General features: G+C 75.3%; 1 protein-coding gene across 1 annotated transcript in view; it reads left to right on the top strand.

Annotated features, from left to right (window-relative positions):
• Positions 1–9,089: 9,089 nt before the first annotated feature.
• Positions 9,090–15,897, top strand: part of HAP1 (huntingtin associated protein 1) — a 7,329-nt gene continuing 521 nt past the window's right edge. Inside the window, exons 1-15 of the mRNA XM_064524763.1 lie at positions 9,090–9,267; positions 11,375–11,451; positions 11,537–11,653; positions 11,730–11,830; positions 11,950–12,058; positions 12,259–12,337; positions 12,430–12,560; positions 12,648–12,722; positions 12,808–12,945; positions 13,073–13,140; positions 13,219–13,407; positions 13,541–13,848; positions 13,949–14,167; positions 14,656–14,758; positions 15,661–15,897. The exon at positions 15,661–15,897 is cut by the window's right edge and continues 521 nt beyond it. Of these exons, the coding sequence (XP_064380833.1) occupies positions 9,171–9,267; positions 11,375–11,451; positions 11,537–11,653; positions 11,730–11,830; positions 11,950–12,058; positions 12,259–12,337; positions 12,430–12,560; positions 12,648–12,722; positions 12,808–12,945; positions 13,073–13,140; positions 13,219–13,407; positions 13,541–13,848; positions 13,949–14,167; positions 14,656–14,758; positions 15,661–15,897 (2,048 nt within the window). The 5' untranslated portion in view covers positions 9,090–9,170. The remainder of the gene's footprint in view (positions 9,268–11,374; positions 11,452–11,536; positions 11,654–11,729; positions 11,831–11,949; positions 12,059–12,258; positions 12,338–12,429; positions 12,561–12,647; positions 12,723–12,807; positions 12,946–13,072; positions 13,141–13,218; positions 13,408–13,540; positions 13,849–13,948; positions 14,168–14,655; positions 14,759–15,660) is intronic.

Here is a 15,897-nt window from a genome sequence, read left to right as displayed (position 1 = left end):
TTCCCACAACGCCCTTTGGGGCCAGGAGGCCCTCGAGGGAGCCGGGAGGTGGGAAACCACCCGTGGCAGCTCTCCACGAGGCTGGATGCAGAAGCAGGGGGGTATTTTTCACCCGGGGGGGGGACATGCACGGGGGGGCTGTAAGGGTGAGATGAGGTGGCCTCAGGGTGCTGTGGCGGCTGCAGCTGCTCAGCGAGATACGTGCAAACGGGGCGGCAGCGGGTGAAAACCAGGCCGTGGCTCCCCCGGCTCCGAGCTCTGCGCCGCAGCAAAGCCGCTTCCACGCTGCTGCTGGCGAGGTGCGAATCAGCCCGGCACGGCGGCTGCTGGCGCTGGGTGACGGCGGGACGTGACCAAAGGGAGCCAGGAACAAAGTCGCGGCTGCTTCCGCTTGCTGCCGGCTTCGAACCCCAGCTCTGTCCTCGCGCTTTTGCTCGGCTCCACGGCGGTGGAGGAAAGCGGGAGAGCCCAGGGCAGAGGCCGAAGGGGCCGGCGTGGGAAGGGGCCTGGCCCGGTGCCATCCCGGGGGCACGGGAGAGCCGATGTCGTGGGGCGGGGACGCGGCCCGGCTTCCTGCCTTGGCCCTTGCCAGGATGAGGGATGAGCAAAACAACAGCTGCCTTCCGGGAGCGGAGCAGCACCGGCCGCGGGAGCCCCGCAGCCCCCCCAGGAGCAGCCGCCACCACCGCCCCGGGTGTTCGTATGGAGCCCCGGCCGGGCCAGCCCTCCCGCGTGGGCCCTGCGGTGCTGGGGGGCTTCGGGGCACCCCGACCTGCCTCCCCACGGGCGCAGGGTGGGCAGGACCCGAGGGGAGGCCGGGCTGCCCCGTGCGCAGCCGGCACCACCTCCGCTGCCCCGAGCGTGCTGCTGGGCGAGGGTGGCCATCGCGCTGCCTCGGGTCTGCGCCGCTCCCCCGGCCCTGCGCGGGGCCTGGGCTGAGCCCCGGCACCTGGCGCCCGTCTCTCCCTCTCGCCCGAGATCTCCGGCCTCCGCGTGCCACCTGGCGGCAGCTCGGCCCGGCCGGGCCTCCCGGAGCCCCGGGGACCTCGGCGGAGGCCGGGCTGGATGCGCCCGCGGCCTCCCGGAGCCCCGGGGACCTCGGCGGAGGCCGGGCTGCACCAGGCCTGGAGCATCGCTCCGGGCTCTCCGCACTGACCCACTGCGAGGCTCAGGGATGCTCCCGATCACGGGCCAGACTGTCCCGAGCAGGCACAGGCGGCCCCCGGAGCCCCCTCCCTGGCTGCAGGCCACCACCGGGAGCCCAGGGGTTTCAGCTGAGCTGGGCTGGGAGGCTGAGGCTGCCTCCGCTCAGCCCCACGTCTCTGACCAGCTCGGCCGCTGTTCCCACCCGGCCCCTGGGCATCTCCCAGGAGAGCGCAGCCCCGATCGCTCCAGCCAAAGCTCGGCGGGGGCCCTCCGTCCTCCAGCCGTGCCTCCCCAGCTCGTGTTTCAAAGCGACCGTGCAAGGCAGGGCTGGGAAAGTCGTTTGGGCTGCAGCAAACAGCCCAGGGCCTGTCCCCGGCGGCAGCCTCCCCCCTTCCCCGCATCCCGCCGCCGCACAGCCGTGGAGCTGCCCGGGGCTCCCAGCCTGGCCGGAGCAGCTCTGCCGCACGCGACCCTGCGAGCGGAGCAGTTTGTGCGTGAAGAGCCGCCGCTGGCTTTTCCGCAGACGCGCACGAGCCCGGGAGCTGCCGTGAGCCCGGGCGCTGCCGCAGGCCCGTCTGCCCCACGCAGCAGGGCCGCACGCCGACGCGGGACCGGCACCTCGGGGGCTGCAGCAGCGATGGGTCCCTCGGTGTTTCCCGGGCTCTCGTCCCGCAGGAGCAGGACCGCAAGCCCCGATGCTGCGGCCGGACCCCAGCTCAGGTGACCGTCGCTGTTGCTCGTGGCGTGACCGGGACGGCGTGCTCTCTCTGCCGGGCCGCTGCGAGCTGCAGCATCCGATGCCGGACGGGACTAGACGGGGCCGGACGGGGCCTCGGCTCCCCGCCGCGCCGGGGCACCTCCGTGGCTGGCGGGGCTGCGCCGGGGCCCCGTGCGGCGCTTTGGCTGCGGGCGAAGCGGGGCCGGGGCCGGGGCCGGGACGGCGGCGGGACTACACGTCCCGGCATGCCCGGCCGCGCTCCGCACCTGCCCGGGGAGCGGCTTTTGTTATCGGCGGGGCCGCGGGAGCGATGGGCGAGGGCCCCGCGCCGCCTCCCAGCCGCCGGCAGCAGCGCCCAGCGGTGAGTGCGCCCGACCCGCACCCCGGGCCCCCCCGTCTCACCGAGCGCCGGGACCCCCCGGCACCCCCCGGGCGCACCGAGCCCCGGCACCCCCGTCGCTCCCCGGGTCCCCGGGCCGGGCACCGCCGGTCCCGAGCTGCGGCGGCCCCAGGCCCATCCCCCGGCGCCATCCGTGCCCGCCCGGGAGCTATTCGCCTTTTCTTTGCCCTTTTCTCAAAACCCGCCTCCGCCGCGGCCCCGCAGCCCCACGCGCGGTCTCACGAGCTCGGACGCGCTTAACAAGTTTTCACGCTTCGCTAGCGGAGCCGCGGCTGCGGGCGCCGCCGGCGCGGGGCTCCCACGCGGGGCGCGGGAGGGGGCTGCGCGGGGGCGCCGGGGCTCCGGTCCGCGGGGGCGGCTGGGGAGGGGGCTGCGGGGCGGCTGGGGAGGGGGCTGCGGGGCGGCTCCGCGCGGGTCCGGGCCGGGTCCGGGTCGGGTCGCGTTTCGCGGTCCCTGATGCCCGGACCAGGAAGTTGCTCCCGGGAGCGGGAGGGAGGGATTTCCCCCCCCGCGCTGCTTGGGAAGCGGCCGAGGCTGCAGAGGATATTTCCGTGCGGGAGGGAAACTCAGGGCCGCTCTGTGCCGCTGCACAAAACCCCCAGCGTGGCCTGATCGCGGTGACATCTGACGCCAGAGTTAAAGCATCAGGTGTCGGAGGGGGTCACGACGGAGCAACAGCAGCCGAGCGGGGGCCGGGGTCGGGGCCGGGGAGCCCGTTTCGGGCGGGCGGCGAGGCCCGGTTCCCGCGAGCAGCACGTGGGGTTAAACACAGCCACAGAAGCCCTTCCCTCCACGGCTTCACCTCCTGGCGAGGGCCGATCCCGAGGGATGCTTTAGTGAGGTGCCGGTTCCCCAGCTGGCAGAGGGGCTCTGGGCTGGGAGAGATGCGGATTGGGCTCTGCCCGTACCGTCCCCTGGTTCCCGAGCCGGGTCCGGGTGGGACGGGCTGGAGGGGGGAGCGCTGGGCACCCGGTGGGTGTCCAGGACCCCCCAAGTGCCGCTGCTCAGTCCGAGGCGTTTGCCGCTGCAGCCGTGGGAGCCCCCATCCCTGCGGCCTCGCAGCCCGGCGCAGCTCCCGCTGCTTCGCTCCCGCTGCTTCACTCCGGGGATGCGTTTCCCGGCCGGCAGCGCTGCGGCCTGCCGGGACCTGCCCCTCGCCGGCTGCGGCACGGCCGCGGCGTGGGAGGCAGCGCCGGCTCGGGAGCAGGCTGGGGCTCGCGGGATCCTCTCCCTCCCCAGGCCCTGCTCCTGCACCGGCCCTGCTCCCCGTCCCTCGCGCCGTCCCCTCCTGCCACCAGGCACTCGCCACTCCGCGCCGTTTGCTCTGCGCCGGGCTCCCCTCCTCAGCCCCCGGCTCCGGCCGCAGCAGCTGAGGGGAAAAAATAGCCCGGAGCCGGCGCAGCCGCCCCGCGACGCCCCTCAGCTGCTGCCGAGCATCGACGCCCCGGCGCTCGCCTTCGCCCTGCGCTTCCCCGCGAGGCTCCCGGCCGGCCGGCCGCTCTCTGCAGGCATCCCGGGGGATGCTCGGCCCGCAGCGGGGTGCCCGGGCCTGCGCCGCGCGGCAGCGTTCGGAGCCCGCAGCCTCCGGAGGAGGGCAAAGAGCAGCGAGCGCAGGGTGCACGTGCCAGCTGGGAGCGGGCCGCGCCGGCGCCCTGCCCACGCCCGGGTGCTGCCGGCCGGCGAGAGGCGTCTGCCGTGCCCGGGGCCTGCAATCCCCCGGGGGCAGCTGCGGGAGCCCGTCCGGGGGACGCTGCCGGGCGCCGGAGGGGCCGGGAGCTGCTCTCGCCCGCCTGAACCGGGTCGCCTGCCCGGGCAGAGCTAGTGCGCGCGCGGGAGCCGGGCCAAGCGGAGACGCAGGCTCTGGCAGCCCGGCTGGCTGCTGACTCACAGAGTGCAGCTCCCTCCCCGCCGGCGGGAGCCCGGAGCCTCGGCACGGTCAGTCCCTCGTCTCCTTCCTTCTCCGGGGAAAAGCGGGGCGGGGGGCGCCTTTGGGGGTGACGGGACCCTCCCCGAAAGCCTCCGAGCAGGAGGCGGTGGGGCGGCTCTCGGCGGCTCAGCCCGCGGGTTTGGGGCTGGGGTCGCCTTTTTGGGGCCGCGCGGTGCAGGATCGGGCCGTGCCGGCCCAGCGGTCCCGGCGGGGCAGAGGGCTGCGGGCGTCGGGGGGTCTCCGCCGCCCGTCCCGCGGCCGCGGGGGCAGAGGGGAGATGGAGGCGGCGCGGCTGCGGATGCCGCGGACGTGCCGGCAGCCGGGCAGGAGCACGTGCCGGGCGGGAGGCAGCGCCGTGGCCGCGCGGGCCGACCGCAGGGTGCTGCTGGCAGAGGTGCAGCGCGCGGAGAGCAGGAACCGGCGGGTTTTACGGCCGGTCTCGTGGTGCCTTTATGGCTGGGCTGGGGCTGCCGCAGGCACCGCGTGGCCCTGCCCGGGCGGCAGGCAGGTCCCTGCTCCGCGCTGAGCCGAGTGCAGCCGTCGGGGCAGAGGCTGGCAGCTGCACTTCGCTCCCCGAGGTGGGGGGAGCACAGCACCGCGGCTGCGAGACTCGCCAGTGCGTGAGGGACATGGGGATGCCGGGAGCCGCGTGCTGCCGGGCCCTTCGGAGCATCCTCTGCCCCACGAGGGACGTGGGGACGCCGGGAGCCGCGTGCTGCCGGGCCCTTCGGAGCATCCTCTGCCCCACGAGGGACGTGGGGACGCCGGGAGCCGCGTGCTGCCGGGCCCTTCGGAGCATCCTCTGCCCCGCGAGGGACGTGGGGACGCCGGGAGCCGCGTGCTGCCGGGCCCTTCGGAGCATCCTCTGCCCCGCGAGGGACGTGGGGACGCCGGGAGCCGCGTGCTGCCGGGCCCTTCGGAGCATCCTCTGCCCCGCGTGCGGCCGGCGCTGCAGCCGCAGTGCCCCGGAGCTGGCGGTGCAGGGGTGCTGCTGCCCCGGGGAGGGGGCTGCCCGGGGGCAGGACGCCGCGGGGCCGTGCCGGCGTGCCCAGCTTTCGGCTGGGGGCCAGATGGGTCCCCGCAGCCCCCACGTCGCCCTCACGGCCGCTTCTCCGCAGGCGCCGGCCGAGGAAGGGAGCGCTGCAGCCGGCACCGCGCCGGGGAGCCGGGCGCGCGGCCGCTCCCCCCCCATGGCCGCGGGCTCCCCCACGTAACGCCCGCCAAACTGGACGCCGCCGTCCCGCCGGAGCGCCCGCCCGCCCAGTGCCCCCGGCCCGGCCCGGCATCGCCCCACGGCGGCCCCGCGCCCCCCACGCCGGCCGCGGGCAGGCGCCGCGATGCCGCCACCGTCACCGGTGGGTAGAGAGGGGCGCGCGGGGGCGGGGCGGGAGCGGGGGCCCAGGGCTGCCGGACCCCCAGCCCTCGGCGGCCCCGGTGCCGCTGGCCAGGAGGTGGCAGCAGGCCCCTTCCCGCGGGGGCTGCGGGGAGACGGGGCTGGGGGTGGCCCTGCCTGCGGGACCCCCAAACCCCCAGGCACCGAGCAACGCCGTGGGGCTGCCCGTGGGGGCCGGCCCATCCGCGCCAGCCCCAAGTCCCCGGTGATGGGCGGGCTTGAGGGGCGCGCGAGGGGCTGCAGCGCCGAGGTGCCCCCAGCCCCACGGCCGCCCGGTGCTGCCCCACTGACGGGACGCCGCTCGGCCCCCAGACCTGCGCGGTGGCAGCGGCGATGTCCCCGAGGTGGAGATCATCAGCCTGCTGGGCGAGCGGCTGCCCCGCTACACGCTGCGGGCCGACACCGTCTTCGGCTATGACCACGACGACTGGCTGCGCGTGCCGCTGGTGCCGCCGGAGGCCCCCGCCGCCCTCACCCCCCGGCAGACCGAGGAGACCCTGCGCTACTTCCGTGAGTGCCCGGCGCTGCGGGGGGGTCCGGCCGGCTGGGGCGGGGGGCTGCTGCCTGCACGCTGCGGTTTCTGGGGCGCCGGGGCTAATCGGCGCTAACGGGATTGGCGGCGCGGATTTCCTTGCCCGGAACATCCCGGGCTAATTCCGGGAGCTGCCTCTGCGGCGCTGAGCCGGGCGCGCGGGGAGCGTCTCCATCCCCTCCGGGCCCCAGCGTCCCGCGGGTGCTGTGCCGGGCGCCGCGGCCGGGCACGGGGAGCCCCAGGGTGTCGGGGGGACCCTCCGCGGCGGTGGGGTGGTCCCTGCGCGCCCGGTCTCCCTGGACCGCGGGGCAGGACCAGCGCGGGTCGATAGCCGGGAGCAGCTAGGAGATGCCGGGGTGCGCGGGACGTGCCCCGGCACCGGGATCCCGGGATTCGGGCGCCCGGAGCCGCCTGCAGCCCCTCGGCCGCGTGGCAGAGCCAGCAGCTTGCGGCGGCGGCACGTGCTGCCAGGGAGGGCCAGATCCTGCCCTGGGCACCGGCCCCGTTCCCGGCTCGGGGTCAGGGCTTGGCGGGGGGCACAGATGGGATTAGCTGTGGGTTTGTTTTCTCCCTGCCTCTGGCCTACATGTGCTGGGGGGGGGCAGGATTAGCGCGAGAGGGGCTGAGCTGGGGGAGGGCGGGGGGTGGAAGTGGGGCAGCGGGAGACAGATGGGGCTGACGGCTGGGCCCCGCCGCCCGCCCGGCTCCCTCCCCCCCCCGCCGGCCCCCCGCCGCGCCGGGGCCGAGGCTGCGCCGGGCAGCGCGTTCCCGGGAGAGCAGAGGGGCCGGCGGCCGTGGGGCAGCGTCGGCCGGACCCCACAATGCCGGTGCCGGTGCTGGGCCGCGGATGCTCCCACGGGCAACGCGTTCGGGGTGCCCGGCCCCGCTCGCAGCGGCCCCCGCGGGGCCCCGACCGGCTGCTCCTGCCTCCCCGGGAGCCGCGGCGGGAGCTGGCCGTGCCCAGGCCCCGCAGCCCCGCGGGTCACGTTTCTCCCTGCCCCGGCACCCGGGTGCCGCTTGCGTGTGCCGCCGGGGAGGGGGGGCCGGACTCCCTCATCCCCTTACCCAAACCTTTAAGCTGCCATCAGAAATAGCCCCCCGTAAGCGGCTTGCGCAGAGGCACCGGGGACCTGCACGGAGGAGCAAATCCCCCGGCGGGGGATTAGGAGGAAGCGGCTCCTGCCTTTCCAGGAAGGGCCTTGCCCTTGTGTCCTTGGGGGCCAGGCGAGCTCGGGGGTCCCGGGGAGGGACCCGGGCGCGTAGCTTGGGATGTGGCACAGGGCTTCTCGTGGGGAAGGACCCTGGGGCTGGGCGCAGCCACGTCCCCGCGAGCCCCAGCGCCCCGGAGCACCACGCTCCCCAGGAGCCCGCGCAGGGCCTGGCACCTCGAGCTCCCGAAATCCCCCTGGAGAAACATCAGTGCGGGGAGGAGGGAGAGGGCCGGGGCTCGGGACGCCTGGGCCCGATCCCCCGCTCCGGGGGGGTCTGGTGACAGCAGGACGTGCGTGGGGTCCAGATCCCGGGTGCTGGGGAGGGCAGTGCGGTGCAGCGGGGAGGAGGCCGGCGAGCAATAAAAGCATCGTGTGTTGCTGAGGGGCAGCTCCAGTCCCAGGCTCCTTGGTTCTCTGAGTTCAGTACTAACCCACGGGGGCTCGGGGGCAGGCGGTGGGGGCAGGCAGCACGCACTTGTCCGCATCACCAGCGTCGCGCTGGGGACCTGGCCCGCTCGGCGCCCGCGTGCCGCCCCCTCTCCCGCTGCCCTCCCGCCCGCGGCACTCGCGCTACGTGCTGGCCGGCTCCTGTATAATTTAAGCGCAGCATCACTTATTTATCTCTCTCTGCTTCTGCCACCCCTGCACAAGCGTGCGCGGAGGAACGGTGGTGCCGGGGGGTGCAGGGCACCCCGGCCGGGGCGCAGGGATGTGCTCTTGGCTCAGCTCCCCGCCTCCGCCCCAGCCCCTCTCCGTGGAGCCGTGCCGCTGCGCGGGCGGGGGGCTGCGAGCTGCGGGGCGGCGGTGGGCAGGGGAGCTGGGGCAAAGGCTGTGCTGCGGCAGGACCTGGCCGTCGCGGGGACCCCAGCCCTGCACACGCACTGGGTTTGGTGCGAGGGACCCCAAAGCTCCCCTTGCTCCTTGCAGGGGACGGAAGCTGCCGTCCGTGCGTGGCCCCTCTGGGGGCAGCCCCCAAAGCTGCCGCGACCCCTCAGCGTCGCCCCCCGGCAGTCAGGGCTGGGCACCGTGCGGGGGGCCAGCGTGCCCAGAGCCCCCCCGTGCGCGTGGGCCGGGAGGTGGGACGCAGAGCCCAGCCGTACCGGCACCCTGGGGCCGAGCGTGTCCCCGGGGTGCCCTGACGGGGAGCCTGGTCCTGGGGTGCCTGGTGAGGAGTGTGTCTTTGGGGTGCCCTAACGGGGGTCCCAGTCGTGGGGTGCCCGGTGGCAGCGTGTCCCCGGGGTGCCCTAACGGGGGTCCCAGCCCCGGGATGCTCTGATAGGGACGCTGGCCCTGGGGTGCCTGGTGGGCAGCGTGTCCCCGGGGTGCCCTGACGGGGGTCCCAGTCGTGGGGTGCCTGGTGGGCAGCGTGTCCCCGGGGTGCCCTGACGGGGGTCCCAGTCGTGGGGTGCCCGGTGGCAGCGTGTCCCCGGGGTGCCCTGACGGGGGTCCCAGTCGTGGGGTGCCTGGTGGGCAGCGTGTCCCCGGGGTGCCCTGACGGGGGTCCCAGTCGTGGGGTGCCTGGTGGGCAGCGTGTCCCCGGGGTGCCCTAACGGGGGTCCCAGTCGTGGGGTGCCCGGTGGGCAGCGTGCCCGCGGGGGGAGCCGGAGGCCGGTGCGAGCCGTGCTGCGGGGGGAGCGGGGCGGCTCCCCGGCCCGGCCCGCCCCCGCCCCCGGCCGCGGCCGCGCTGGGACGCGCCGGGCAGGTGCGCGCAGGCGGCGGCGACCCTATAAAGGGGGGCGGCGCGGATCGGCGCGGATCGCTGCGGCTCGGCACCGCGCGGCGCGGCCGCACTCGGCTGCTGCGGCCCGGCCCGGTTCCCTGCGGCCCGGTTCGGCCCGGCGCCATGGAGATCTGGAGCAGCCCCGCCGCCTACGACGAGCTGAACGGGAACGCGGAGCCGGGCGGCGGCGCCGACCCCATCGCCCGCGAGCTGGAGGAAGGTGAGCCCAGCCCGGCCCGGTCTGGTTCGGCTCGGCCCGGTTCGGCTCAGCCCGGTCCGGTTCGGCTCGGCTTGGCTTGGCCCGGCCCGGCCCGGCTCGGCCGGCGTCTCCCGGCGGGGGTCGCGGGCTGCGCGGCGGCAGCGCCCGGCGAGGGCGGGGGGTCCCGGGGGCGGGCAGGGGCCCGGCCTGGGCGGCCTCGGTGGGTCTGGGGGCGGCCGCGAGCCCCCTTTTGCCCCGCAGCGGGACCCCGCGGCTCGGGGAGGCAGCGGTGTTGGCAGGGGCGCGTTGCCCTGGCTGGTCTGGGGGCCCCACCGGGTCCTGCAGCCCCCCGGAGCCGGGTCGCCCCTACCTGGATGAGGGGCCCTGGTCGGGCCCGGGGGTCCCCACGAGCGGGGGTCCTGCCGGGTGGGCGCAGGCCGGCGCGAGGAGGGCGTTCGGCACGTACGCGTCTGCCAGTGCTGCGGCCCCCAGCGTCTCCCGGGGCCCGCCGCTCGCTCATGCCTTGACGATGCTCATGCTCTAATTATTTCCAATTATGGCTCGGCGGCCTGACGAGGCGCGGTTGGGACCCCCGCGGGGAGCGAGCCCCGTTGGGGAGGGGGGGCTGCCAGGCCGGGCCCCGCTGTCCCCACAGATGCGCGGTGCTTGGGGGGCAGCGAGGTGGGCCTGGCCGGGCGGGACGGCGTGTCCGGGGGGGTGGCAGATGGGGCATTGCCATGGCAACGCGTGCGCGGTGGGATTCGTGCGGTCCAGCCGCTCCTGCTAACCCACTTTCCGCGCTGGGGCGGCCGTGGCTGGCGGGGGCCAGCGTGGGGGTCGCTGGGCTGGGCGCTCGGGAGGGGAGCCGCGAGCAGGGCCAGCACCTCCGCTGCAGGGGGAAACCGAGGCACGCGCCGGAGGGGCCGCGCATGATCTGGGGCGAAGTGGGGCGCACACATTGGGTGCCCGCAGGGCCCCCGGCCTCGTGCTTGGCACCGGCCGCCTCTGCCGCAGGCTCCGGCGCAGCCATCTGGGTCCGCGCCCGGCGCTTCCTGGCAGCCTCTGCGAGCGCAGTTGGCAGGGTCGGTGCCTGGGGGCCGGGCGTCCCTGTGCCCGTGCTGCTCGCTGTGCCGGGGACCTGACATCGCTGGGGAGGGCTCTCGCTGGGGGAGAGCCCGCGGGGATGCTCGCTGGGCTGGCGCCGCCGAAGTCACTGCTGCTGGGGGGCCGTGGGGCCGTGGCAGTGGGGGGGGGGGGGGGGGGAGCGCTTCGGGGCCAGGCTCTGCCCTCCGGGTGCGAGGCCCGGGACGCGGAGATCGCGCCTTGCGCGGAGCCGCAGGGAGCTCTCGGGGTAGCCCGCGCGTGCCCAGCCCCTTGCTCCCGGCTGCCGGGAAGTGTCGTGACTCGTATGCCGGGAGCCGGGCTGAGGACTGCTAACGCTCACAGCACTTGTGAGCTGGGCTGGACGGGATCCCTGTGCTTCGGCTCTGCCCCAGCCGGCGTCTCCGCGGAGAAACTAGGGCAGCGCTGGCTGGGGGAGATTTGGGGGAGGGAGGCTGGCTGCAGACAGATTGGAGGTGACAGCGCCTCGCAGCCCGGCTCCGCGCAGTGCCACCGATTCCTGTTTACGCCAGAGTTTCCAGCCTGGCTTCTGCTGGGGATGTCGCCCCCGATCCCGTCTCTGCAGCCTGCGTTTTTCCATCCCTCCTTCCCGTCTGTGTGACGCCCTGTGGCCGGCTGGCACCCAGGGAGGGCGATGGTTTTGGGGAGGGGAGCTCAGCGCGTTTCCCCTTGCCCGAGGCGTGCTCTGTAAAGCAGGACGGCAGTGAGAGCATCGCTGCCCGCCTCTGGCCATGCTGCTGGTCTCTGCTCGGTCTCTGCTCCGTTGCACCGAGGCTGCCGTGCAAATTAAGGGTCCTTTTTGGCAACCAGCACGGAGCGTCCGTGCAGCCCGCAGTGGCCGTCTCTGTCCTTCCCCTGCAAGCCCAGGCGGGACCGCGAACACGGATGGGGAAAGAGCAGTGCCGGGCAGGCGTACCCGCAGCTCGCTGCGTCCGTCCTCGGCTGCGGCCCCGGCGAGGCTGCCTGGGCGGTGGGGGATGCTAATCCTTCGCCCTTGCTCCCGCAGTGCTGTGCGCCGAGCGGGTTGGCAGGATCACCAAGACCTACCACGACATCGATGCTGTCACCAACCTGCTGGAAGAGGTAACGCCAGGGGCCAGCGCGCCGTGGGGACGCGCGGCTGGGCGGGGGGGCTCCGGGCTGACACGGACCTGCCCCCCCCCCGCAGAAAGAGCGGGACCTGGAGCTGGCGGCGCGCATCGGGCAGTCCCTGCTGAAGCAGAACCGGAGCCTGACGGAGCGCAACGAGCTGCTGGAGGAGCAGCTGGAGCTGGCCAGGGAGGAGGTAACGGGTCCCGGTGCGGGGCCGTGGGGCGGCCGCGCGCCCCTTCGCCGGGCCCTGACGCCCCGTCCCCGCGCAGATCGCGCAGTTGCGCCACGAGGTCTCCATGCGGGACGACCTGCTCCACTTCTACACCACGACGACGGAGGAGAGCGAGCCCGGCTCCGCCGCCTCCACGCCGTGAGTGAGGGGGGGCCCCCCGCGCCTGTCTCCCCGGGGGTGCCGGCGGTCCCTTCCCGCTCGCGGGGCCGCCCAGTCCCGGTGCGCGGCGGGTGCTCAGCGTCTGCCCGCGTCCCCAGGCTGCGCCGGCACGAGTCCTCGGCGTCCCTGCAGCAGTACTTCCAGTACGACGTCCTGCAGCAGAAGCTCAAGGGCCTGGAGGAGGAGAACCAGAAGCTGCGCCTGGAGGTGAGGGGGGACGCGGGCACCCGGCGGGATGGGCCGTGGCCCCGGTGCCCTCTCCGTGCCCGTCCCTGCCCCACGTGCGGCGAGGAGCCGGCGCGAAGGGGACCAGGGTGCCAGCTGGGAGCCCCACAGGGAGTTGGGGCCAGCGGTGGCCCCGGGGAGGCTGGTGCTGGCCGCGCTCAGCCCCCGTCCCTCTCCCCCAGGCCAGCAGCATCGCCACTGAGACCTGCCAGTACGAGGACCAGGAGCAGCAGCTGATGATCGACTGCGTGGAGCAGTTCTGTACGTGGGCTCGGGTAGCTCGGCCCCGCGATGGGCCGTGGGGGCAGCACACGTGGCCCAGGCGGTGACCCCCCCCTCCGTGCCCTCCGCAGCCGAAGCCAGCCGGCAGGTCACCTACCTCTCCGAGGAGCTGGCCCGCAAGACGGAGGACACGGCGCGGCAGCAGGAGGAGATCAGCCAGCTCCTGGCGCAGGTGGTGGACCTGCAGCAGAAGTGCCGCACGGTGAGCGACCCCCCCCGCCCCCCCCCCCCCGGCCCGGGGGGCCCTGCCCGTGCCATGGGGCGCCGACGCTGACCCGCTCCCCCGCAGTACGGCGCCGAGGTGGAGGAGCTCCAGCAGCACCTGGCCGCGGCCAAGGAGGCGCAGCAGCAGCTGCGGACGGAGGTGAGACGGGGCCGGGGCGGCGCGGGGGGCCGGTGCCGGGCCGGGGGGGCCGTGTGCTGCCCTGAGCCCGGCCGCCCCCCCGCAGCTGCGGGACCTGCAGGAGAAGTACGCGGAGTGCGGCGGGATGCTGCAGGAGGCCCGGGAGGAGGTGAAGAGCCTGCGCAGCCGCAGCCTGCCCAACAGTGCCGTGGGCCGCTACGGCGGGCCCAGCCTGCTGCCCGTGGTGAGCGCCGGGGCTCGGTGCCGCAGGGGCGCCCGGGGTCTCCGCCGCAGCGCCGGGGTCTCCGCCGCAACGTGCGGCCACGCAGCGTCATCCCCGCTCCCCTGACGCCGGTCCCCCACGTTCCCAGGACTCGCTGGCGGCTGAGATCAAAGGGACGATGAGGAAGGGAGCGGACGGCTCCTCCTCGGACTACAGGTGAGTGCTGGGCTCCCCGGGGGGGGGGGGGGGGCGGCGGGGAGGCGCTGGCTCCATCCCCCTGTCCCCCCCCTCCAGGAGCTGCCTGCGGGTCTTTGAGACGGTGAAAGCCGTGAACCAGGCGGCCAGAGCGAGGTCGTGGTCCGAGTCGCCCCGCCACGCGCCGGGCTCCAAGCAGCCGTCGGCCGTGCCCTCGGGGGGGGCCAGCACCCCCCGGACCGGCTCGGACAGCGCCGGCCCGGCCCCGGAGCTCCCGGCGAGCGCCCGGTGAGTGCGGAGCGGGAGCTGGGGGCGGCTGGAGCGACGCCATCCCGGCGGAGCGGAGGCGGCGGGGCGAGCATGGGGCGGCGCGGAGGGTCCCCGCTGCAGCGCCGGTGCCCGACGTCGCGCGCTCCGGCAGGGCCGAGGAGGCCGGGGAGGAGCGCCGGGCAGCGCCGGGCCGGCACGACCTGGAGGCGGCGGTGCAGCGGCTGTCGGCGCGCCAGGAGAGCCATGCCTCGGAGCGCTCCTTCTTCGAGACGGAGCGGGAGCACAAGCTGCGGCGGCTGAGGGAGCTGGATTGCTCCAGCGGCGTCCTCACCCCCAACGAGAGCGTCGTGTCCACCGGCACCAACTGCTCCGGCGGCTCCGAGCTCACCGCCGGCTCCGGCTTCTCCCTGGGCTCCCTATTCCTGCCCGACAAGCTGCAGATCGTGAAGCCCCTGGAAGGTGAGGGGGGACGGGCGGGACCCCCGAGGTGCCGGAGGGGAGGAGCGGGGCCGCGTTCCCGTGGTGCCGGCTGAGCCCGCGCCGTGTCCCCCCGCTCCAGGCTCCGTGACGCTCCACCACTGGCAGCAGCTGGCGCGGCCCGACCTGGGCGGCATCCTCGTGCCCCGGCCCGGGGTGCTCACCAAAGACTTCCGGCAGCTGGACGTCGACCTGGAGGAGATCTACAACCTGGACGACCTGGAGGAGGACGACGTGGACGCCGGCTCCTTCCAGCTGCTCCCTACCTCAACGCCCGCCAAGGCCAAGGAGCGCCCCGGCGGTGAGCGCGGGGCGGGGGGGAGGCGGCCGCGTGGCTCCCGGCACCCCCCTGTGCTCCTGCCCCCGCTGTGGCTGTGCCCCCCGTGCTCCTTGCAGCCCCCTCCCTGCTGTCCTGACCCCCCCCCCGTCCGTACCCCGTGCATGCTCCCCGTCCGACCCTGCGTGGCAGCGGCACGAGGGCATCTCTCCTGCGCCCGCGGCCGGGCAGCGCTCTGGCAGTGCCTGGCTTTTCCCAAGGCAAAGCCCTGGTCCGGCTGGGCGGGAAGGATGGGATCAGTGCGGGATCGCAGCACCCTCCTCCGAGCAAGCGCCGCTCCAAAACGCAGCCGGACCCTGGGGACGCCGGGGCTGTGCCCCATGTCCCCCCTCGCTGCATGGGGGTCCCTGCTCGCTGCCTGCGGGTCCCATCCTGCTCCGGTCCCCGGTGCCTGGGGAGGTGCCCTGTGTGTCGCCCCGCTCCGATAACCCGCCGTCTCCTGTCCCTTCCAGTGTTCCTCTCTGTTAACAACCTCCCCCAGACCCCGTCTACCTTCACCTTCACCACCTGCCACATCCTCCACCCCACCACCGAGATCACCACCGTGACACCCAGGTAAGCGCGGGGTCACGCCGCAGCCGCCCCGCGCCCCCCTCCGCCTCCCTCCCCGCCGGCACCCCGCTCCGCACAGCGTCCCCGGGGCCGGGGCAGGCAGAGCCTCCCGCTGCTTTTGGGGCTGCAGCACCTCGAGGGGAAGAAGGGACTTGCTCCGCGTGGACGGCGACGGACTTGCGCTAACGGGCAGCCCCGGCCGGGGCCAGGGCAGCCTTCTGCTCCCGTGGCTGGCGGGGAGGCGCCTTTCCGGGGAGCTGACGTGGATTTTCCTCTCCCTCCTTTGACTGGTGCCGTACACAGGAGCTTTTCCCGGTCCCTGAGCAGCAGCTGTGCTGGAGGAGTAAACCCTGCCCGCTGCACCCGGGCAGTGGGGCCAAGGCTCTCCCTCCTCCGGGCCTCATGGCTGCTCACGGCTCGGTTCCAGCCCTGCCCAACTCCTGCTCCCCCTCGCTGCTGCTCTGAGCACGGAGACGGGGCTCCTTCGTTAACGGGGGCGGCCGCCTGGCCCCAACGCGCCCCTCGCAGTCCACGGCGTGCTGCTGGGAGCTGCGTGCCTGCACCGCACCGTGGGGCAGCGACCGTGGTCGCTCTCCCTGTCACCTCCGCGGGAAGCGTCGCCCCAGCTGCGCCCCCCCCCCCCCCCCAATATGTGCCGCTACTGTGGCCTCGGGGGAGCCCTGAGCTGGCACCGGCGCGAGCTTGGGGGGGGGGTGGGGGGTGACATGCTGCTGCTGGCAGGGGGGTTGCAGCCTCTTTCAGGGCTCGTTGGGTAAATGCGCGTGGGGGGAGGAGGGCAGCCGGCCCCTGTGCTGCTGGGGGGGGCGGACTGGCCTGTGGCTCTGGTGGCAGCGTCCCCCCCCCCGGGCCGGGCGCTGCTGACCCGCTTTGCTCTCTCCCCGCAGCCTGTGTCACGCCGTCGTGCCTTCTTGTGGGCCCCTTGCGAGGCTGAGCGGCGGCGGCAGCCCCCCCCCGCAGCCGGCGCCCCCCCGCCCGCCCGGCGCCCCGCTGGGGCTCGTCACGCTGCTGCGGGCGCGGGGCATCTCCGCCGCGGCCCCCGGCGGCCCCCGCCCGCCGCCCCCCCCGCCCCGCAGCAGCATCTTCAGCTTGAACCTGGTGGCCAAGCTGCGGCGCCTGGGGCT

This window comes from Dromaius novaehollandiae, chromosome 22 (genome assembly GCF_036370855.1).
Source record: "Dromaius novaehollandiae isolate bDroNov1 chromosome 22, bDroNov1.hap1, whole genome shotgun sequence".
Taxonomy (NCBI): Eukaryota; Metazoa; Chordata; class Aves; order Casuariiformes; family Dromaiidae; genus Dromaius; species Dromaius novaehollandiae.
The sequence above is the reverse complement of the archived record's forward strand: the minus strand, read 5'-3'. Positions and strand labels throughout refer to the sequence as shown.